The sequence below is a fragment of the Penicillium argentinense genome (assembly GCF_028826775.1).
Source record: "Penicillium argentinense strain IBT 30761 chromosome Unknown utg000009l_segment0_segment0, whole genome shotgun sequence".
NCBI lineage: Eukaryota > Fungi > Ascomycota > Eurotiomycetes > Eurotiales > Aspergillaceae > Penicillium > Penicillium argentinense.
The window spans coordinates 1-25116 of NW_026622668.1; the positions used below are offsets into that span (position 1 = coordinate 1).

The 25116-nt window shown below is 54.7% G+C and overlaps 3 protein-coding genes across 3 annotated transcripts; 1 reads left to right on the forward strand and 2 right to left on the reverse strand.

Annotated features, from left to right (window-relative positions):
• Window positions 1-7573: 7573 nt before the first annotated feature.
• Window positions 7574-7762, forward strand: N7532_007610 (uncharacterized protein; the record flags this gene model as incomplete). Its single annotated transcript, XM_056620102.1, has 1 exon — window positions 7574-7762. The coding sequence occupies one exon, from the start codon at window positions 7574-7576 to the stop codon at window positions 7760-7762; it is 189 nt and encodes a 62-aa protein (XP_056470908.1).
• Window positions 7763-10179: 2417 nt separating this feature from the next.
• On the reverse strand, window positions 10180-11119 carry N7532_007611 (uncharacterized protein; the record flags this gene model as incomplete). Its single annotated transcript, XM_056620103.1, has 2 exons — window positions 10180-10996; window positions 11073-11119. 2 exons carry the CDS (start codon window positions 11117-11119, stop codon window positions 10180-10182), a joined length of 864 nt encoding a protein of 287 aa, XP_056470909.1.
• A 9644-nt stretch (window positions 11120-20763) lies between these two features.
• On the reverse strand, window positions 20764-24890 carry N7532_007612 (uncharacterized protein; the record flags this gene model as incomplete). The annotated part of the gene is made up of 2 exons (XM_056620104.1): window positions 20764-20774; window positions 21125-24890. 2 exons carry the CDS (start codon window positions 24888-24890, stop codon window positions 20764-20766), a joined length of 3777 nt encoding a protein of 1258 aa, XP_056470910.1.
• Between the last annotated feature and the right edge of the window lie 226 nt (window positions 24891-25116).

A 25116-nucleotide genomic window follows, 5' to 3' on the forward strand; every position in this document is an offset into this window, starting at 1 on the left:
CTAAACCCTAAACCCTAAACCCTAAACCCTAAACCCTAAACCCTAAACCCTAAACCCTAAACCCTAAACCCTAAACCCTAAACCCTAAACCCTAATCAACCCTCCAACGCGGATTTTTGCTTTTTCGCGGCCCGGCCCGGAATTGCCCTTGATTTACCTGAACCACATTAACTTACCTTAACCACTCTAACTACCTTAACCACTCTAACTACCTTAACCACTCTAACTACCTTAACCACTCTAACTACCTTAACCACTCTAACTACCTTAACCACTCTAACCACCTTAACCACCGTAACCGCCATGGCCAACTCAATCCTCATCCACTGGTCCTGACCCAACTCAATCTGCCTCCTCTGCAAATCTCTGTAACCCCACTGCTTTCGCCTTTTCCGCTCTCGCCCCCGCCCTCTACCCCGATTCACCTGCACCCATTCGCCGCCTTGGCCCGTCCTGCATCCCCATCACCTCCCCTTTTTCCTCGCCCTTACCACCCCTTGCAAACCCCACTTTCCTGACTCCTTTTCCGTCTTGCTGGGGGGGGGGGGCTTTACCCCGACTTTCCTTACCCCTCTTCGGGTTTGTCCCGGGGGGGGGTTAACCCTACTTGCTTTTCCTTTTCCGCCCTGGGGGGGCTTGGGCTTGCCCGCACACCTCCATCCACCCCCAACATGTAAATCCCTGAACACAATCCATCTTGAACCGCCAACATCGATCCCTGAACACAATCCCATCTCAACTCATCATCCATACCTCAACACCCTCCAATCACAATCCATCATCCATCCCTCACCACAATCCAACCTCGATATCCCTCATCACCTGCCTCCATTCGCAATATCCATCAACAAAATCAATCTCCAACATACAAATCCCTCAACCCCTCGCCTTCATCCCCCAAAATCCTGAACACCCCCTGCATCCAACTCCCTCACCTCAATTCCTCCCTCAATCTCCTATCCGTCATCCTGCCGTAACCCTTACAATCTTCTCCAACACCCATCTCCTGGAACACAAATCTCCCCCTCCATATTGCCAAACCCGGACCACTCTACCTTCATATCTCTCCTGTCTCTCCAACCCTATCCATTTCCCCCCAATTTTCCATCCCTACTATCCATCCCCGTCTGCCCATACTCGATATCGTCGCCGATCCTCCATTTCCGCTCTCAAAAAAATTCCCACCTGACCGTTTGTCCTTCCGAATCCCCACCCGATATACGTATCCCGTCTTCCAAAATCTACTATCCACCGCACCCGGTCTGATTTTTTTTTTTTTTTTTTTTTTTTCAATATGATTTGCCTCATACTCGCGCCCTGCTCCTGCTTCCATTATTTCTTTCCTATACATTCATCGCTTCTACCATTCCTCTACCTGATTGAATCCTCCTATTGATCTGCTGTTGCCGTGGAACCCCTGCTCGTCGTTGCTGGCCAACTTGCCCCTCCCTCTGGTGCTGCCCTGCCCTGCCCATTTCCCATCACAACCCGCCATATTACACTGCCTGCCCTTCCCATTTGTACTACGCTATTTCCTGATCTTCCCCGGATGTATTATCCTCATTTCCATCATCCCTCTCTATCCTTCCTCGACCTCTGCACCCGCTTACCTCCCACCGCCTCTCCACCTCTTGCTTCCTACTTCATCCGCCTATGCCCCTGTGCCTCTCAACTCTACTGCTTTTGGTCGGATCGGGCCAACCACCTTTCGCCTTTCTAACACCACTCTCGCTGGCTCCCGCCTTTATCGCCCGAATATCCCGTTCCATCTCCAACCGTACTCCCTCTGCGCCTCTACCTTGTTCCGCCTTGGGCGCTTTCCGACACCCTGCCATTGAAAACCCAATATGTAAAACCCTGAACGCAACCCGGGAATCAAACCGCAACATGAATAACCCTGAACACGAACCGCCATGACACCCCATCCCGCCCAACATACATAACCCTGAACACCCACCGCCATGACACCCCATCACGCCCCAACATTCATAACCCTGAACACCTCACTTCCATACGCAATACCCCTGAACACGGCCGGTATGAAACCCTCGCCAACGACGGATCCGGGATATTCCATCCGTTCCTCCCCTGTCTTCCAAAACATCATTCCCATCATCAATAACCCTGAACACAAATCTCCCTCTCCATACGGATAAACCCTGAACACCACGCTTGCATACGTGCATCATATACTCCCCCAATCAAATCATCATATATTCTGCACTTCCGCTACCCATGGCCATCAATCCCGAATCGACTCCGTACCGCTCAAAATTTTGGACCTGTCATGGCTGGTCGCGGAACCGCAACGAAAATATATATCCGGTCGGCTAAATATATTTTGGCGTACCGGTATCCTTTTTGTTTACCACACTGTTTTCTTCACAATACGGCTTCCGTAACACTGATCTGGTGGATTGGATAATTATTCATGTCTTTATATCCCCCTGATCCAATATCGACACATTGCTGCTATATCTACACATTACTGCTGTATAACCTGCTGCCCCTGGGCTGCCGTGACGTGCCGCGCCGCTGTCTTTTGCATGCATCTCTCCGACCTCCCGCGGATCCGGAATACCAATCTTCGTGCACTGGAATATATATATGAAAATCATCATTCATATATTCCTGCTGGTAAAAACCAAACGCCCACGCCGATGCGATCAACATGACTCACGCCTCGAATCACTGCACTTCTCCCGTCCATCATATGTCCGCTGGGATGCTTCCGCGTGTGGTGGTGGGAATGGATGTGGGCTCGGCCCTGGGGTCGTGGGTGGTGCTGTCCTTGCTGCTGCTGCTGCTGCTGCCGTCGCTGCTGCTGCCGTCGCTGCTGCTGCCGTCCTCGCTGCGGCTGCTGGTGCATATGCCACCTGGGACACAATCCTCCCACTATCACTGCTGCTGTCCGTGCCACGGGGGGACATGCCCGTGAAAACCATCCGTGGCCTGGGGCGCAATGTCCGCGGGAACGGCGTCATCGCGGTCAACTATCTCAATATCCTCATCCGTCGTATACGCCTCCGCCATCACAATCCCATCCATCGCAACCGCCTCATCCACCGCCACATCCTCTGCCACCGGGAACGACGACCCCATCCGCGACTCGTGGTCCTCCCAATCGGGCTGGCATCCATGTCCATCACACACCGACTCGCCCGCCGTGTCACCGCACCGCCTCCGCGCATATCCATCAACCGTCCTGTCCAAATATCCATCCAATCCCGCCGTCGCCAACCGCCATGTCCCATCTGCATATACTCCTCCACCCGCCCCTGGTCCGTGCTCTGGCTTTGGAATGTATTGCTGGTGGCTATTGCCTTCATTCACTGGACGTGGGTCGATATATATTGCTGTCCGTCACCGGCTGATCTATATATAATCCGTCGCGCTGATCGTGTCCCAATGACAATCTATCCGACATATTCGTTCCCCTAAATTGTAATCAAATCTTTGCTGCGGTGAAATCGTATAAAACGCCTATCTGGGCTGCATTCCGCCGCCCATGCCATTCGGCTGGAAATGGCCATGTGATTCAATATCGAACAAAACCTTAAACCCCATCAATACCCCTGAATATGTTCAATTACCCTTAACACCATCAACACTCACTACCCTGAACACTCACTTCCCTGAACACTCACTTCCCTGAACACAATAATCAAAACCCTCAATGCCCATTATATCCCTCAACACCATCAACCAATAACCCTGAACACAAATCTCCCTCTCCATACTGATAAACCCTGAACACCACGCTTTCATACATCCATCATATACTCTCTCAATCAAATCATCATATATTCTGCACTTCAACTACCCATTGCTATCAATCGCGACTCGATTCCTTGCCGTTTAAAATTTTTGACATGTCATGACGTGTGCCGGAACCCCAACGAAAATATATATCTGATCCGGTAAATATATATTTCAACATATCGGGTTCATTTTTTGCCACACTGTTTTCTTCACAATACGGCGTCCGTGACACTGATCTGGTCGATTGGATAATAATTCGTGCCTGGACATCCCCCGGATCCAATATCTACCCATTTCTGCTATATAACCGGCTGCCCCTGGGCTGCCGTGATGTGCCGCGCCGCTGTCTTTTGCATGCATCTCTCCGACCTCCCGCGGAACCGGAATACCAATCTTCTTGGACTGGAATATATATATGAAAATCATCCTGCATCTATTCCTGCTGGTAAAAAACAACCCTTGTGAAACGCCTACGTGATGCCATCAACATGACCCACGCCTCGAATCACTGGCCTTCTCCACCCCTCATCCCATCGTCAAACCCCGCCTGCCCAACTCGCCGCTGCCATTCATCCGCATACCTCGTAAACCGCTTCTGGAATTCCTACGCCCCGCCGTGCGTCCCCACCCTGCAATCCAATCATGCATCACCATCCTGCCTCCACCACTTCATCAATCCCTAAACCCGCCTGACCGCCCCGGACGCCCACGGGTCCGCCAAATCGCCTTCATGCGCTGTCAATCGGCATCACTCCCATCACACAACATCTCGGATATGCCCAAATCCTCCTTGCCATCATCGCACCGCCTCCGCTCATATCCATCAATCACCCCGTCCAAATATCCATCCAATCCCCGCCGTCGCCAACCGGGATCACCCATCTGCATATACTCCTCCACTCACACCTGGTTCGTGCTCTGGCTTTCCAATGTATATATTGCTGGTGGCTATTGCTCTAATGAACGTCCCCGGGATCGACATATATTGCCATCTGTCACCTGCCGAATAATATATAATCTATCGCGCTGATTGTGTCACAATGACAATCTATCCGAAATATTCTTTCCCATAAATTGTAATCAAATCTTTACTGCTGTGAAATCGTGTAAAACGCCTATCTGGGCTTCATTCCGCCGCCCCTGGGATTCGGCTGGTAATGGCGACCCCATCAAACACCCTGAACATGTTCAATTACCCTTAACACCATCAATCACCCTCAACACTGTCACTATCCCTCAACACTGTCAACAACCCTCGACGCCGATAACCCTGAACACATTGATAAAAAATCCCTCAACACCACCAATGTCCCTCAACACCACCAATGTCCCTCAACACCACCAATGTCCCTCAACATCATCAATATCCCTCAACATCATCAATATCCCTCAACATCATCAATATCCCTCAACATCATCAATATCCCTCAACATCATCAATATCCCTCAACATCATCAATATCCCTCAACATCATCAATATCCCTCAACATCATCAATATCCCTCAACACCGACAACACTGAAAACGTTGATCAAAACCCGCAACACCGACAACCCAACCGTATCTCCGCCATATTCTTACCATCGCCCTTTGACCATCCTCTATACTCCCGGAAAACCCACTCCCACCCTACCGCCCATCCACCCTACTCCCCCCCCTTCTCCGCATCACCAATGCCCCTTCCTCCTCGCCAATTCACATCCTCTCACCATCTTTCCCCTCCATCTTTTTTACCCGTCCTTGTGCCCCCGGCCTATACGTCCCCCCGTTGCGGAATGTCCAATGCCCCTTCCTCCTCGCCAATTCACATCCTCTCGCCATCTTTCCCCTCCATCCTTTTTACCCGTCCGTGTGTCCCTACCCTATACGTCCCCCGCTGCGGAATGTCCCCAATATCCCTTTGAATATCAATCATCTCACCTCTTGCCCTATCCGCCGGACCCTCCCGGATATCATCACTGAATCCCTCCTATCGTGATGCCTCGATTGCCGCCTGCGATCATCCTTCCGAAATACCATCTTCACACCTTCGGATATTGACACTATGTGCTCATTCAAAACAATCACTTCTTCCTTCCTAATCATGGCAAATACGGTCACCCGACTGCGACACCTGCAACCGACAATATTAATTCCCTTAACATCCCTCAATATACACCATAATCGATCCGTTAATACCTCTTTTATCCGCCCTGGGAATTGCTACACTGCTTAATTACACCTCTGACAATCATAACTCGTGCCTCTCGACATGTATGTGCTAATAAACTGTAATATTAAAAACCCTGAACACACTGCTCACAAATCCTGCACACGTCTGTTAAAACCCCTGAACATCTCTGTTATACTCGGATGCCTGGGAACTATAAATGGGTCTCTGCTCTGGCTGTCTAATATATATATTGCTGGTGGCTATTGCCCTGATTTACGGGACCGCATTCGATATATATTGCTGTCCGTCACCTGCGGAATTATATATATTCAATCGTGTTGATCGTGTCCGAATGATAATGTACCGGAAATATTCTTTCGGCTAAATTGTAATCCAATCTTTACTGCTGTGGGATTGTATACAACGCCTATCTGGGCTGTATTCCGCCGCCCATGGATTCGGCTGGAAATGGCGACCCATCAAACACCCTCAACACCCGATAACCCTCGACGCCGATAACCCTGAACATATGGATTAAAACCCTCAACACACGGCTCACATATCCTGAACACGTCTCCAAAACCCCGAAATATCTCCGTTATGCTCTGATATCTGGAAACTGCAAATGTGTCCGTGCTCGGGCCTTCGAATATATATATTGCGGGTGGCTGTTGCCTTCATTCACTGGACCGGGGTTGATATATATTGCTGTCCGTCACCTGCCGAATCATAACCATGAACACGTCTACTACAATCCCTGAATATCTCCGTTATGCTCTGATATCTGGAAACTATAAATGTGTCCGTGCTCGGGCCTTCGAATATGTATACTGCTCGTCGCTCAATTTGCACTCTCGAACGGCGCCGGAATCGATATATATTGCGGTCTGTCACCTGCGGAATTATATATAATCGATCGTGTTGATCGTGTCCGAATGATAATGTATCCGAAATATTCTTTCCCGTAATTGTAATCCAATCTTTACTGCTGTGGAATGGTATAAAACGGCTATCGGGGCTGCTTTCCGCCGTGCATGGCATTCGCCTGGAAATCGCCATGATTCAATATCGAACAAACCCTACTGATAAATCTGAAAAAATCATATGGCATTCGAATTCGAAAATCGACTTCCGTGGCCTGCTGAATATCGATCAATGGCTTCCAACCGTGGTACCGCTGTCAACATCAACCCGAATCCACATCTACCGGCATCGTCGCGCCCTTGATATGCCCGCCGCAACCAAATGAACTCCTGCGTGATCTGCGCCCGTTTCCGTGCTGTATTCGGCGCCATCGGTCCCAAAAATCCTATCAACACCCCGTCGTCCTGCTCCACGTTCTGAACTCCCTGCGGCTAACCGCTGGAACCACCGCTGGAACCACCGCGGCGATATCTCCGCATTGCATATGGCCCTTTCACCATCATCACCACTGTCGGGATCAATGCCGTCCGAAACCCTTGACACCGATCCTGTACCGCCGGACTATGCTCCGTCGTGTGATCCGCCTGCGGGCATATGTATTGCGGCATCCCACGATGGAACCAACCTTCCACCTCCTGCTCATATATGCCTCGTCCTGAAATCGCTGGGATGCCGTGCCATGGTGTCGATCTGATAAACGGGCACGTTTAATGTCCTGCGGCCGGAATCGATGCCATGGGCAATCGGGATCCTATCTGGTTTGGCGGCCGTGATACTGGCGGTGGATGCGTGGTGCCGGCATGTGGTGACTCGGGCTCATGCTCGTATGATCGCTTCCTGCCCACGATGATGGATCTGGATGGCCTCTTCGATGCCGCCGCACAATGGGCTGCGTACTTTGTGCTAATGGCGAACTCAAACTGACACTGCTGTGGCCACTGCTGCTGCTGCTGGGCCGACGGGCCATAATGGAAACCTCATAACTCTGCACACCTCGGGTGGTCGTGCCATGACGGGCATCCTCTGGGCATTCTCAACGCCGGCGGCAATGGGGCTGGTATATACCGTAATGCCCCCGGGGGAATGATCAATATGAATGGCCCCGGTCATCACGGGCTCCTGGTCCTGCCATTCGGGCGCACATCCATCACATAATGACTCGGGTGGATACCGCCACAACGCTGCCGGGGGGATCCATCAATGTGCCCGTCTACATATGTATCCAACACCACACGCCGGCAATCGTGGACCGCACTCCATATACTCCACAACACCGACATGCTCCGCCACACTATGACCCTGCATCCAACGGCCGTTGCTCCCGTCCAACCCTTTGACCGTCGGCCTGGATGATCATGGCCTCGCTGGGTTGCCCATCGCATCCCGCGCCGCCACTCTCCTGTGCGTCATCGAACATCGTGCGTGGCTGACCGAATGAATGACACTCCGGATGGCGGGAATATCAATTCCCATGCCCAATGCGTGGTGGCGGTGATGGCGGCGCCGGGCGTGTCCCGCAATGCTTGCAATACACCATCGCGGTCGATTGTCATCTGGTGATACGCGGCACACCCTAATGACTCGGCCATCCGGGTGATATGGGCCACGGCGGTGCCATATATGATCACCCGGCCGGGCCGCGCGCGACGGATCCGATCCTGGATGAATGCAATCACCTCGGGCATATCCACCCACTGCGGCTGCTGTTGAATTGGGCCGGGGGGCACGGTATGCACCCGATATGCCACATGGGGGCGATGGGGACGTCCTCGATGCCATGTCACGTCCCCGTCGGTCCACCCCATCCGCCGGCAACACTCGGGCTCCGCACTGGGGGCAATGTCGCGGTTAAACATATCATCTGCGTCTGCGCGGATCGTAACGGGCCGAATTTCTTCACTACTGGGCGGAATTCGTGGTCCTGGCTCAACACAACATGGCACTCGTCGATCACCATCCGATCCAACCGCTTCCACGTCCGCTGCCGGTCCATGAATCTCCGGACTTCATGACTTGGCACACTCTCGGGCGTGACTAATATAATGGACGCTCCATCGGGGGGCCACTGGCGATCCCACGCCGCACACGAAATCCCCACCTCCTGGCACCGGCGCTGCATGTCCCATCATAATGCAATCGATGGCAAACCCACAATGGTCATCCCGCCACGACGCACCCACACGGGCCACATGAATAATACACTGTTGCCACCCCCGGTGGGCATCACCGCGACAATCGGGCTCTCTCCGTGCTGGATGGACCGGAACTGGCTGCTCCCGCGTCCATACCGCCGGCCGACGGCAATGGCGATCTCCCGATATGCCTGGATGTTGATCGCGGTGCCATGTAACCCCGTGCGGGTTTGTGCCTTCAATATCTCCCGAATCGGGGAACTCCACTCCTTCTGTTTTTCGGGGTCGGGGACCAAATGTAATCGGCGCGTCGCTCGGTGGTGGCGGGCTGCCCACGGAACCCTCGCTGAAATGACTGCATGGCCTGGATAAACGGCAACACCAACCACAAATACCATATCACCAACTCCCCCAACTCCCGCGGTAAATATCGGCAAATCACCTGGTGTCATTGTTGATATGGAACCCTTTGATATCGGCTGACAAACATCACCATCCCATCATCAATGAACCCATTCCGGCGCTCTCGCTCGCTGTCGAATACTCAACAACTCGGGGGCACGGCTGGGTTGCCCGGCACATACGTGGATGCCCACGCTCAACATCTCCCGGATTGACGAACACACGGAAATACTGATGGATCTCCCCCATATGAAACTCAATGCCTTCGGGCGTGATGAACTGCCGGCGTAATGGCCCACGGCACACCCGCTGGATCAACCACTCCGATCCATTGACCGGCCACTGCGTGGGGGTCCTGGATGAAATTCCACCCTGGCTGGCGTCGTCGTATAAATGATCCCATGGAATAACGGGCGCCCGGCGGGCAAAACATCAACTGCCCAACCAATATCGGGCACGTCTTCCCCACCAACCCATGCACGAATCCACGGAAATCGCCCATGGTGAATGGATCTGCTTCTACCATAACTCATCCCCGGATTTCCATTCAATCTGGCCTTCCACGGGCGTGTCGGTGACCCGGCCGTATGTACGCAAATCGATCAACCACTGGATGGGCCCGCTGGTGTCGCGGCCTCGCATGACGCCGCACAATATTCTACAACCGCTGCTGGGACTGCGAAACTGATACTGGGCGATTGCCAATCATGGACTGGAATATATATATGAAAATCATCATGCATATATTCCTGCTGGTAAAACAACCCTTGTGAAACGCCCACATGATGCCATCAACATGACCCACGTCTAATCACTGCACCTCTCCCGTCCATCATATGCCCGCCGTAACCAAATAAACTCCTCCGTCAATTGCGACCGTTTCTGCGCCGTCCCCGGCGCGCGCTGTCCGAAATACTGAATCAACCCTTCATCATTCCGCTCCGGATCCACCACCCCGCGCGACGCCAATCGCTGGAACCATCGCTGCGTGACCTCCGCATCTCGCTGCGGCCCCTTGCCCATCATGGCCACCATCGGAATCAACACGGTGCGGTATCCTCGACACCGTTTTTGGACCTCCTCGCTATGGTCCGCGTGATGATCACCCAATGGACATATGTGCTGCGGCATGCCACACGGGAAATGTGCGGTATAATTGGCATACTGGACCTTCCCGCGGACCATCTTCATCCAATCCTTATTCGCCTGGGTTTCCCTGCTGGCTCCCCCGGCCCCGGTAAACCCACAACGCCACATCTCATGCGCATCATCATATCCCCTCTGCGTGCATGTCCAACACCGATGCACCCACTTGTCGACCTCACTGACCAAAAACGCTTCGTCGTCGAATCGGGGCCCGGCCGGACCGTGATGCCGCTGCGCGATGTGGGCGCGCTCAATGTCCTGCTGCCGGAATTGGTGTCGGATGTCCGTCGGGATGGTTCGGGGTGTGGTGGCGGGAATGGATGTGGGCTCGACCCTGGGGGTCGTGGGTGGTGCTGTCCTTGCTGCTGCTGCTGCTGTCCTCGCTGCTGCTGGTGCCGTCCTCGCTGCTGCTGGTGCCGTCCTCGCTGCGGCTGGTGATATAAACGGCACCTGGGACACAATACTCCCAGTATCACTGCTGCATGCCACTTGGGACGCAATCCTCTCACTCTCACTGCTGCATGCCACTTGGGACGCAATCCTCGCACTCTCACTGCTGCATGCCACTTGGGACACAATCCTCCCAGCATCGCTGCTGCATGCCACCTGGGACACTATCCTCCCACTATCACTGCTGCATGCCACCTCGGACATGCGCGTGGAAACGATCGGTGGCCCGGACACAACGGGGGGCGCAATGTCATCCGGCATGCCTTCATCTCCGTCAACCATCTCAATATCCTCATCCATCGCATCCGCCTCCCCCGGGGACGACGACCCCATCCGCGACTCGTGGTCCTCCCAATCGGGCTGGCATCCATGTCCATCACACACCGACTCCGGCACCGTGTCCCCGCATCGCTGGCGCTGGTATCCGCCAATCTCCCCATCCAAATATGCATCCAATATCACCCGCCGACACCCAATCGCGCCGCGGTCCATATATTCGACCACCTGCGTGTGCTCGGCCTCGGGGGCATCGTTCATCCAATACGGACGGATCTCCCGGCCCATCGTCCGGCCCTCGGCTTGCACGATGATGGCCTCGCTGGGCTGCCCATCCCGACCCGCCCGGCCACTCTCCTGCGCATAATCCAACATGTTCCGCGGCTGGCCCACGTGGATCACACTGCGGATGTCCGGAATGTCGATGCCCATGCCCAACGCACTGGTGGCGACGATCACGGCCCCGGGCTGGCGGCGGAACGTTTCCAACATCCCGTCTTTGTCGACCGCGTTGCGGTAAAATGCCGGGCACCCCAACTGCTCGGCCACCCGCGTGACATGCGACTGGACGGTGCCATACACGATCACCCGCCCGGGGTATGCCCGCCGCATGCGGTCCTGGATGAACCGGATCACCCGGGGCATCTCCACCCACTGGAACTGCTCGTCATATGCGTCGTCGACGGGGATGGTGTGCACGCGATACGCGATGTTGTGCCGGCTGGTGGGACTGCGGTGCAGACTGACCTGGTCCCGCTGCCACCCCATGCGATCCCACAACGTCTGCTCCTCGCGGGGGGGCAATGTCGCCGTCAACAACACCATCTGGGTGGTCGCGGCCCGCAACGCGCCCATTTGCTGCAACAATGGCCGGAAATCCGGGTTGCGACTCAATACCACATGGCACTCGTCGATCACGATGCGGTCCAACCGCTGGGACACCCGCTGCCGGTTGACGAACTTCACAAATGCCTCGTTGGGGGTGGCCTCGGGCGTGACCAACACAATGGATGCCCCGTCCGGCGGACGCTGGGGATCCCACGCGGCACATGCAATGCCCAAATCCCGACATCGCGCCATCATATCACTCCGTAATGCCGTCAATGGCACGACGACGATGGTCAATCCGGCCCGGCCACTCACCCACGCGGGCAACATGAACAACGCACTTTTGCCGCCCCCGGTGGGCATCACGGCCACGATGCAACTGTCGCCGTGCTTGATCGCCTGCAACACGGGGCCCTGCGGTCCGCGCAACGCCATCGCGGTGCTGCCCATCATGCTCTGGAACGCCTCGGCCATGTTGGTCTGATGCAAATCATATCGGCGCTGGATGCGCGCCTCGGCCGCGGCGTCTTCCCACGGGTTGGGCTTCCGCGTGATCCCCGGGGCTCGGCGGCGCTGCGGCTCCACGGCGGACGGGAATTCCAAAAAATGATGCCAATCGTGGCTCACGGCCCGGAACAACTCGCGGTGCCGCGCCGTGCTGTTGGGGTTCTCCATCAACATGCGGCCGTAGTTCATCCCGGCGATGCTGGCGGAATGCGCGGCCTGGATGTCGGCGATGAATGCCCGCATGCCCTCGTCGTCCATCTTGCTGTCGTCGTCGATGTCGTCGGCTTCCTCCTCGGCGTTGTTCTTGAACTGGCTGCTCGGGCGTAAATACCGCCGGCTGATGGCGATGGCGATGTCGCGGTACGCCTGTAACCCTAAACGCTGCCCGCGTAATCCATGGGCGGTCTCCCGTTGTAACACCGCGCGAAACCGGTCCCCGCTCCATTCGGTGTGCCGATCGGGGTCGGGGGACCATATATACTCGGCCCGACGGCCCACGGTGGCGGGCTCCCCCCGGACATGCCGCTGGTATGACTGCATCTGCTCGACGAACGGCAACACCAACCACAAATACCACACCACCAGCTCGCCGATCTCCCGCGGCACATATCGGAAAATGACCTTGGTGTCGTTGTTCACGTGGAAACCCTTGTGGTATCGGCTGACGAATGTGACCATGCCATCCTCGATGAACACGTTGCGGCGCTCGCGCTCGCTGTTGCGGTGGCGGATGCTCATCAACTCGGGGCCCCGGCTGGGCTGGCCGGCACAAACGTGCACGGCGACACTCAATTGCTCCCGGAACTGGGCCACCACCCGGAAAAATCGATCGATGGCCGGCATCCGGAACCCGCTCCCGTCGGTCTGGATGAACCGCCGCCGCAACTTGGGCTCCTGGCTCACCCGCTTCAGCAACCACGTCCGCCCGGCGACGGGCCACTGGGTGCGTAAATCCTGCAAAAAGCTCCATCCGGGCGCACTCTGCGTGGCATCATCATACAACGCGTCCCACGGGATGGCGGGCGGCGGCTGATCCAGATCATGACAAAACAGCAACTCGGACACGACCCGCTGTCGCATCTGGTGGACCAACCCATGGACGAATCCGCGGAAATCGCCCATGGTGAAATGGAACTGCTTGTACAACAACTCATCGCCCGACTTCCACCCCACGTGGCCCTCGGTGGGCGTGTTCATGTGGATCGTCCTGCCGTACGTGCGCAAATCCATCCACCACTGGACGGGACCGTTGGTGCCACGGACCATGAACAAATCCACCAAATACTTGACCCATTTGGCGAACGTGCGCGTGGGGTGCCGGCGCTGCTCCTGCGTGAATGGCCCGATCATGTCGTCGCGGGTCGGGGGTGGGGAACTCCGCATGGCCATGGGGGTGGACGGGGCGCTCGTGTATCCCTCGTCCTCGTATGAATATGCGTCGTCAAACTCGATCATATCGCCCTCGACCCACTGGTGGTCCTGCCGCCCGGCCAATCGACGGCGGATCTCCTCCGAATTCGGGTCCAACCGCAACGCTTTGTGTAAAATGAAAAACCGCGTGATCTTGATCAAACTGGATATCTGCGGTGGGAAACTCTGGGGGGTGGCCCAACCGACCTCACTGTAACCGATGACGGCCGTGGCACAAACCATGGCACACCCGTATTCATCGTTCCGGATCTCCTGGCGTAACAAATCGATGCAAAAATTCAGCAATGCATTCTCGATGGGGCGGATCTCAAACGGCTCGGGCTCGTCCTCCTCGTCGCCGGGCTCGGGGCTACCGGCACGGGCTTGCGCATGATGCCACACGGTGTCCCACGACTGCTGCTGGCGCTCGGTGAATGAATATTGGGGGGACTCCCAATCGTGTTCGATCTGTGCTGGTTAATATGGTCGGTCCGGAATGGACATGGGTTGTGGTGGGAATTGGGTTGTCGACTGGTGCGGGTCGGGCCGGGCTGGTCACCCCGGTGGAATATCCACAACGCGGCAATATATCTCTCCGCCGGTGGACGGGAGCATTGGCATACCCACACGATGCTCTGGGCACACCCTCACTGAACACAACGTACCTGGGTCCGCGCAAAAAACATCAAAATGTGCTGCCACGGCGCCACATGCTTTGCAATGGCGGCGGCATCCAAATATGCCAACAATGGCTTGTGCGGGCTCTCGTCCTTGGTGGTGCGGACGACTTCGATCCGCAATAAATGACCACACGCCTTGGCAATCTCCTGGCTCACATGCGCTAATCGTTCAATGGCCTGCCAAATCACGAATGCGGCGCGCTCCGGTCCCTCGATATTTTCCTTGGGGCGCCGGGTGCTCTCGACCAATGGCTTGCGGGGGATCCCTTGTAAATACCGCACCCATCCCGTCCGATTCAACCATGGCGTGGCTTCGTCTAAATCGCCGGCCTGGATGATGGTGTCCTGGGCCTGTTGGTCTTCCTGCTGATACTCCGACACGGTGTGCAATAACCGGCGGATGGCATCGGCGTCGGGAACGGGATTCACGGGCACTGCGGGGTCGGGCTGTCCCACGCAAATATAATGGGACCCGGGCCCTTGCTTAAACAACCGTTGGCATGAAACGGTCCAGCAGTGGGCTTCAATGCGGCCCTGGATGGCTCGAATCTGGGTGGGCGTGGGGCGACCACGGCCCTCATACACACGATAGTCATGGGCCTTGCCCCAATGTTTCTTCATCACATCGATCTGACGACATGTGTATTGGTCGCAGAACCGACATATGAGTCCATCCTGATAAACGGGTAACTCGGGGATGGGCTCGTCCATCTGATGGGGCCAACGGTCGACCTGGGGCTGCTCGTCGATGTGATCCCACTGCTGAATGACGCTGTGAATGTGCTGGGCCCACCCCATGGGAATGCGATGAGCGGTACTGATTAAATGGGCCTTGACCTGTCCTGGTCGTACTGCACATTGGCATTTCTGGCAAATCAACACCTGGAACGCGGGGTTGACGCAAAAAATGTCGCGGGCATGGTATGCGCGGCCCATGGTGGATCTGCAAATATCTATACGGGTTGATGTTGTAGATGCGGGGGAATGGTGACACCGCGACCTCCTGGGATCGGGCTCAAAATCAAATGGGATGATGCGGCGGGATATCGGAATCGACCCCTGAAATTTGCAATCGCAAAAGCCAATTTGGTCGCTAACCTGAATGGGGTGGTGGCCGGCGATGGTCGTGGTGACTGGTCGCGACCGGCGGGTGGCGGTTACCCCATCAAAACATCGCCCACATTTTCACGATCGCAAAACCACCCTCAACATGCTCCGATCGCGCTCAACTTCAATTATGTTATGAACATAACTCCAACATAAAACATACTGATTTTTGGGATCCCTGCGACCCTATTTATATGCGCGACCGGGGCTTTGAACGTTCTGCGCGACCCAGTGCCACTCGAATTTTCCCCTCCTAAAAACCCTAATTTTAGCTCGACTCGGGCCCATTCGAGCAACCCTGATGGCCGAGGCTGCTCTCCAATGGCCTCCAGCTGGTCTACCCCCTGTGCGTTGCGTTGCGTTGCGTTGCGGTTCGGGCGGTTGAAAAGCGTGGATTGGATTGTATAGATTGAAGTCGGTTTGGATATGGCGCTAAATCAACTTTATCTCCGGGGTGCGGGAACTAGGCCTGACCGGGTTAGCGTGGTTCCCGGTCACCAACCTTCGACAGAATTGGGGCTATGAGGATGTCTGTCAGCTTTATCTTCAGATCTATCACATTAAGGATACATTTGTTCCAATGGCCTTGGTGTGTTAGTCATCATGCAAAAGAGTTTCGTTTTGAGTATTTAACGCGAAACGGGCTTAATTTGAGGACAAACATGGGGTTCCGTGATTAAGTAATCCAGTTCAACGAACTCGCCCAAGCCCAACTTCAACGCATTATACTACATGAACCACACAAGGAATCAAAATTGTGATAAAACGATCAAAGTATACGGTATTAATTGTACTAGAATCCCAAGAATTAGCCTCGAAGGATGTGGTGGTGATGCAAGGTCAGGTCGGCTTCTACCGCATGGTTTCCTAGCTCTAACTAGCCATCTACCTCGCAGTTCTATATTAGTAGCTTTCATCATCACTATAGTCAATAGTGATATACTCTTTTCGGCGTTTCTGTGCAGATAGCACCTTTTCTTTATCGCTGAGCTGACCATAACGCCTTTTCTGACCTCTTGGAGCGTCGAAACCCAGCAGTTTATGCCATTCAGAACTGATTGCCCGAAACCGGATCCGCTTCGCCTCAATAACTCCGGGCGCCTCCTTCAAGCCACGTGCATAAGTAGTTCCGGCCATCCAGGACCCATGCGCGGCCTGTTCATCCACAATCGGGTCATCTGGCCCATAGTCGCGCTTGAATCCACCACATTTCAGGTGGACGCGAGAAATACCGATCGCTGCATGGCGCCAGTTAAGCACATGCAGCTTGGTCTGCAGATGGGCCTCCCCTTGTGATCTCAACACCGCTCCAAGACGTTTCGCATCCCAATGCCCCCTCCCCTTCGGCCAGAAATACGGCGACCGCATCCGGGTATTGCTTTGGCAGGCAAACATAGCGGCTTGCTCTGCGAATGGTTGGATCAGCCAAAGATAGTACACCACAAGCTCGCTCACCACTCGTGGCAGGTATCGGTGGATGATCTTCATGGAGTTGGTGACGCTCTTGGATTTATGGTAGCTAGTGACAATGCAGACCAGTCCATGTTCCACGAAGACGTTGCGATGTCTCCCTTCCGGGGTGTTGCAATACCGAATCGAGATCAGTTCAGTGGCACGCGCGGGTTGGCCGGAAGTCATGTGGACCAGCAGTAGCAGCCGTTGTAAGAACTCATCGACCCAGTTAAGATATTCCAGGAGGAGAGCTTTATTCCACTTCACAGCCGGACGAACTTCAGTCCTGGTGGCTGGGCCGACCTCAACAAAGTCCTTGCGAAGGGCCTCGGTGGCCATAATGCGGTCCAGCATCCATCTGTCACCACGCGTGGAGAGAAGCTGGCGGTTTTTCCTATGCTTCAGGAAGTTCCACCCACGCTGGTTGTTGACTGGATCATCAGTGAGCTGGTGCAGGGGCAGCTCTGGGATCGTACCAGCGCGTGCTTCACCTTCATTAAGCAGGAAGAGTCTCTCAAGCTCATATTGGGCAAGCTCCACTTGCGTGCGGATAAAGGCGGCCAGGGAATCCATAGTAAGCTGGAGATCCCGGTAGTGGAGTGACTGCTGATCACCACTCCAGATGAGAAATCCAAGGCTGGTGGATGTATTCTGCACTTTCTTGCCATAGGTGCGGAGACGGGCGATCCAGCTGAATGGATATCGGACGCCATACATCAGGAAACGTTCTTGCATCTCTTCAAGCGCATCGCCAGGGTGCTTGACCTCGTTCCGATCGGCCAGATCGACTGCCTGCTGGGTGACGAGCATCTGGGAGATCTTCACCAAGGCGGACAGGTATGTGGTATAGCTGCCAGGCTCGAAGTAAGTCTGGTTCTTGCTATCAACACCTAGCGCTGCCATGAAGGCAACCACAGGGCTCTCAAAGAAATCGCCACGGATCTCATGGTCTAGGAGCGCGAGAGACAGGTCCAGGCAGGCTTGGTCAAGATCCTTCATGGCCTGGCTGGTGGGTGTCTGAGTCTGGTCGCGGGGCGGGAGACCTGGATCGACGTTGGCGTCCTGCATAGAACCGGGGTCCCTCGCATGAAACAGCCGCTGGAGGGAGCCTTGGATGTCGTCAATGGCGCTGAGCTGGGAGGTGGTGAACTGGTGGCGAAGCTGGAGCTGCTGGTCGGGCTGACTCGTGCGATACGCAAAACTCAGGAGACGGACCCAGGTCCGGCAGTAGCCATGATACGTCTTGGGCCGGAGCTTGATCTGGATGGGGCGCTGCCAGATACCGGGTTTCTGGACAAAGCTGTTGATGCGCACTTGGTCAAACTCGTTGATACGATGAGAGACGATCGACTCAAATGCCCGATCGATGAGTCTTTTCACGCTCAGGCCAATCGCGACCAAGGTTGGCTCGGTCATGGGGTCCGGGTGGGAGGCAAGTTGGGCGATGTCCCGGAACGCATGCCCTCGAACATACTCAGGCCATCGGGTGAGCTCCAGCCACGGGGACGTGTCGGTGGCATTCTCGTCCGTTGGCGCCATCTGGTCTTCTGCATCCGCGATCCCATCAGATCGGAGGAGCGCCAAGTCCACCTGGGATCGGATATATGCAGCTTCATCGAGTTCCGGGGCCGGGGCCTTGGGGTCCGCCAGCTCCGCCGGATTGGGCGTGACAGCGAAGTAGACACTATGCGGCCCATATGGATGCAATCGCTGGCAGTACACCGGCTCCAGGGCCCGGAGTCGGAGTATATCGTCATCTGGGTCGACTGGTGGCCTCCCCCGGGGGTAGACAGCATCGCGATGCTTATCTCCACGATGTTTGCCCATAGTGCTTCGGGTGCGGCACGCGTATCGACAGCCGTCGGCGGGACAGCGGTAGCCACGATGGACCGTTAATCCAGGAATTGGCCGGGAGTCAGGGGGTGGTGGGGTGAATGGCTCCGTGTCAGGGTTCCATGGGTTCGCCTTCATGGCTTCAGCATGAATAGCTGCCCGTTGGTCGCCAGTGCGGGCCATAGGGTGTTGTCGGTGCTTTGCGCCTAGGTGGGCAATCATGGTTTTGACATCCACCACATATTGACAGGTCTTGCAGATCCATAACCGATATGTGGCATTATATGTGAAGAATACCCCGATGGCGTCCATGGTGAGAGCGCTAGTGGAGAAGGCAGCGGTGAGTGAGGTCGATATAGAAAAACACAAGGTGTAGATTCAAAGAACTTGATCTAGGGAGGCAGGGAATAGGGGTTGAACGGCACTGGGGCCGATGTGATAGGTCATCCCGGAGAGTACCTCCGGGATCTGACACGCGGGTGCGGGACTGCCGGAGGTCTGGCTGACCGATCTAGATATTCCAGCGCAATGCAACAAATAGCGACATCGAGAGATCAATAGTTGGGGAATCAAATCAGATATGGCCTCGGAATTATCAGGAACACGTCGATCTGGGCAGATCACATATGAGCCCAATGCACCCGGCAAACTGGGCTTGACAGTGTAAAGATATATATTGTAGTGGGGAGACCCCCTCCCCCTACTACATGGGTGCCATCCAGACTATGTGACATAGCCGGCAGTATACGGTGGCCGGATAGCCAGTTCTCGAATACACCTTCTTACACCTCCCCGACCTGACCCCTACATACGCGTGTGTTTTGTGGTGGTCTTTCTGCTGAATCGACCCGCACGTCCCAGCGCGTGCTGCCATCGAGCGTTCCCCTCTTCAATACATATACTGTAAAGACGGGGATACACATCTATACTCTAAATGTGATAATTCGGTGTGGTGAAGCTTAGGTCTGGTACGATCGTGCGACCGGAGTGTGGATGATTCTCCAACTGCATCATATAGCAATCCTTGGCCGAATGAATCGTGAATAGTCTATGGCTGTGCCCGGCAGGGTCGCTGCGGTCGGCGGTTGCGGATTTCGCGAATTTGATGGGGGCTATGATGCTCTTAAAATATGGGATATCAATCAATCCTCTGGCAATTAACCTCTGACATCTCGACGAAAAACTAGTCCTGTGAACTAAACCTGATGGGGGTGATTTTCGGAGTACGGCGGATGGACCACGGTCGGCGGGTGATGCGCGCTCCTGCAAAAACATCGGGCGTTTTCGAACCCCAGAAACCAAGCTTATATCAATATGGATTGGCCTCAAATTTGATCTGACTATCAAACCGAATTGCTTTTACAACATATTCAAATTTGGGGTATCTTTGTCAGCAAAAATGTCAACACAATGGGCCCCGAAACCCATTTTACGACGGCAACCCTAAAACCCTAGAAACCCTACGGCACATTGAATTTACGCCCATGGGGTGGGGTCCCGCTGCGGTCGGCGGTCGCGGACTGCGCGAATCTGATGGGGCGCGGGCCCTCCGGGCACGCACCGAGGGCGCCGGGAGCACGCACGGGGGACCAATCAGAGGGCGAAGAAGTCGAGCGGGCCCCGGGTGGAACACCCTCTAGAGTATAGGATTGTATTGGAAGATGTATAGGTTCAAGCAAGAGTGTCATGTATCTGGTTGCTACTAAAAGCGACCTGGAAGAGTAAATCCGTGATGTAACGACAATATGTATTCACCAGCTTTTAGTTATATACTGAATGGAAATAGGCCTCCCGGGCAGCGGCAGCAACTGCCTGCCTTCTGATTCGATTTTTCCTTATGTTTTCCAGGCGCCTGGTCTCGTCACTAGAATAGATACGTGGCCGCCCTCTCTTTCCTTGATGATTGCTCTGTAAATTCCGATACCCTGGCTGCCCCGGCCTTGGCCTCAGAGTGGGAGCCACAGATTCGTAATGCCTTTGGGATAAATGCTCATAGATCCACTGATCACGGTATACTCTACCGGTCCCTTCAGTAGCCCCCTGGAAAAAATAATTCCGATTACTGAAGGTGGATGCCCGTATTTCGAAGTTTGCTCGGTCGGCCGGTCGGGCAGACCAAGATTGGGGAATCGTTGGCCAGTGGTCACAAACACTGGATCCATCAAAATGCGGCCAAAAAGAGGAAATTAACGTGCAGTCGTTATTCTTCGAAACACCGTTGTGCGGTTGTTTGTTGGGAGAATTGACCTCTGCGGGGGGTTCAGGTTGGGCCAGACAAGTTCCTGACTGTTTACTATAAAGTTGGCCAAGGAAATCAGCCCACCGGCAGGGGACAGTAGAAGGTCCATTGACCTCCATCTTCCCAGACGAGCTTGTGATAGGGTTCCGGAGGGAGCTTGGACGCAACTGATAGTCGTGGCCAGATTGAGGCCCCATGGTCATAGTGACAACGGCGGGGAGAATCGCCCCGAGATCTACTAGTTTGGAGGGAACCATCTTGAGGAATGCTTCGATATTGCCTGGGATGGGCGGCAGTTCGATATCCAAGGGCATTGCCTGGGCGAATGATATCCAGCCATGTTGAGGTAAATGTCCATATTGCGTAGTGGGAATGATTGGGCACCTAGATACGCATGCCGGGAGCGAATTCCGTATCAGTTCTTCATTCCAGCTCGACCACCAGCGATACCGTTGGTGCTTGTCCCGGCTGAACAAGGTCTGTTGGTCTGGGTACGGCAGCATCCAATGCGTGCTGAGAAAGCGATGTTTCAGGCATGCTTGCCAGGAAGTGGCTATTTCCTCACCATAAATTTCTTGGATCTTGATCACACAGCGGCGGTACAGTGTACGATATGGTTTATGAGCCCAGTGCAGGCGGCTATACTCGTCAGGATGCAGCCCCCATAGCCAAGCAAATAAATGATCAACACGCCTAATGCCACAACGACTGCCAGTCAGGATGGCAGGAGGCCAGTGTGTATCTTTTAATACCCGTTGTAGGGAGGGCTTGCTGAGCGCTACCTGCCCAGTCTCTGCAATGCTCTGAAATTCAGGGCGTATGCCCGCCTGCAAGACAGTCAGAATATCTTTCCGAAAGGCGCGCAGACAGAAGTCAATGAGGAGGGAGAGCAGCGCAGTAGACGCGGTATGGTCTCGCTGATACTGAATTATATACAGAAAATAATCCTCGAGTAGAAGAAAATCATTCTGGTATTTGCGGACGCGCTCGTAATTGACTCGAAACTGGGCCATGACCGCTGGTGTGTGGAGGTCCATGTGGAGACGATGGGCTGGGCGGAAACCCATAGTATCCCAGTGGATCTTGTTAAGGAACCAGCCATAGCCGTGGCGTTGAATAGTGGTTCCCAGTCCAATGCCCTCCCGATACTGAATCTGGCCATTGGACCCCGGAACTTCTTTCACGTCTTGCCAACACGCCCGGCTTTGCTCTAACCGGTTCCCGCCTCCGCCAAATGCCCGTCGGAGACAGCGGAGGAACAGGATCATTACCTGGGTGCGATCCCAGGACACCATAGAATGGCGCTGCAGACTATTTGTTAACTCGAATCCCGCACATAGCCGATTTATGTTCCACCGGACCCATTTAAGGATGGTCGCAGTGGAATGGATATAGAATGGTTGACTTGATGGATTTTGAACCACCCGTTGAGTCGCGCGGCGTCGCTGAAATTCCTGATTAATTTGGATCAGGAGGTCTTCGCGCACCCGATGCTCTTCCCGGGTCCCAAAAGATTTTCCAATAGATGCATCGATTGCAGTGGCACACCGGGACTTGCTGTGGATGTACGCGCGATGGAGGGTGTTTCGGTCATGAAAACCTTTCCCGATATGCTGCCAAGTTTGATATGACTCGTGGTCCAGGGCTAGAGCCTCTAACAGTGGATTACTGAAGGGGTACTGATTTCCAGCCGCAAAGATCTCTTTGACCGAGTTGTAGAACTGGCTGTAAAGGAGCCCGGTCTTACGGAGGTGAGATCTAGTCCGGGTTTGGATCGTCAAGGACCCTGTATCTCGGAGAAACGAGAAAGGATAAAATATTGTCTTCCCCGGGTTCTGGACTAGCGGGGAGCGGAGAAGCTTGTCTAGACAGCATTGTTTCCAGAGCAGAGTTTGCCCCCGAATGGGCTGGCCAGAATCGGGGGCAATAGGACATGTTTCCTTCCCAATATCAAAGAAGACCTCGTGAATATAACTCTGGTTGGCAGTGCTGCTCCATAACTGTTGAAACCGATGTTGCATATCGGACCAGGTCGCGGACTGTGTACGGAGCTTCAGGTTCTTAGCACTCAGGAAAAGACGAACCCCCTGGAATTCGTCTAGCCCCTTTGCTCGAATAATTTGATGAACAGCCTGCCAGATATGATCTAGGTGCTCGGGGGGCAGAAAGTAGCTGAGTAGCTGTTGACGGGACTGTGTCTGGATCGATCGGCCCTCCGCCCACGCCGCCCATGAGTTTGAGTTGCTATGACTGAAACTGGAAGGGAAATGCTGTAGCCGGGCATCGGAGTAGTATTGATGGACCGCTGGGAGGAGGATATCGTCTATCCAGACCCGAAACTGATCATCTGGTAGTCGGCTAGACTTCTGCTGGGGCTGATGGAGTCTAGGGAACAGGGCGTAGATCGATGCATCCTCGAATCCCGACACCCGGGCAAACGTGTAGTGCTTAACGCGATGTAGCGGTACTGAGACGCAATGTAGGTGACCGTGGCCATCTGTGAACTGAACCGGGAGTGGATCTAAGTGAAGATCCGACTGGAGGTCCGAGACCGGCCGCTGAACAGGATACCAGTAGAGGCCTTGGGAACAGACAGCTGGACTGGTTACATGAGCTAAGACACTGTCAATATCGAAGTGGACGGCTGCTGGCCCTAACTTCTGTTCTCCCCGGGCCAAGCAGATAGCAGGCACGCTGCTGGGTTGTCCCGCATCGGTTCCGCAGAAGACTTTTTCACGCTGTTCTGGTGGCCAGTCCTCGATCAATTGGTCACCAGACCTGGCCAGTCTGGTAGTGCTGAGGACGTCGGGACAGGGCCAGCTGAAGACCTCGTTCAGACCGTGGCTCGGTGATCCGACTGGGTTCCGCTCGTGCTTATATCGCGTATGGCAATCAATGCAGCACTCGGGAGACCGGAGGAGCTGTTCCGCGAGTAGCGCTCCGGTACTTTTCGTTTCTTGGTCTGGAGTTGGACTCTCTAGCTCGGTATCCGAATCGACGATGATGTCAGGATCTGGCACGTCCACATCAGGCCACACGTCATTCGTGTCGCTCAGAATACGTGTATGATCACAGCCGGACTGGTTAGGGGATCGGATCGGAGATTCTTCGTTATCCTCGCTGATCAGTGCCGCGGGCGATGATTCGCTAGTCCGTGAGGGATCTAGCGGATGATGATCTGGATTTGCGTTCACAGGTATGCTATCTGGCAAAATAAAGGTCGGGTCGGCGGACAGAGATCGAGGGAGAGCGGCACTTCCAGGTTCAATGACTGCAGTTGGTGTGGGGCTCAGAGGAAGCGAGAGCGGCTGAATGTCTCCAGGCAGCGTGGGTTCCTCTCGGGGAAGGGCAGAAGAGGGAGTGGTAGGAAGAACAAGCCCAGCAACAGGCTCGGCGGGTACGCGAGCGAGATTGGCACAGTACGGACCGATTTGAGACGCATAGTTGGCAGCCTCGGCAGCCCTGGCGGACTGTCGCCGTCGCTGATGCCGTCGTTGAATCGTGCGAGCCTCGCGCCTCTGCTCCACGGATGGGTATTTTCGTGGTCGGCCACGCTTTCGAATATTAGGACCTGTGGCTAGTAATGTCATGTTAAACTTGGCTCCTCAGCGGTCGATCGCACGTGGGGATGAGAAGCGCTGGATTCACCCCTGCAAGGCATGGTCAACAGGGCGGATGGAAATAGGGGCTGCAATGAATAAGTTCGCGGCACTAATTGAGGACACAAGATTCGATAGGTCAGAAAATGCATCTCTGATCAAAGAGTAAGAAAGTTACACTAATGACCAAAAGAGGTTTAACTTGGCACTATTCCAA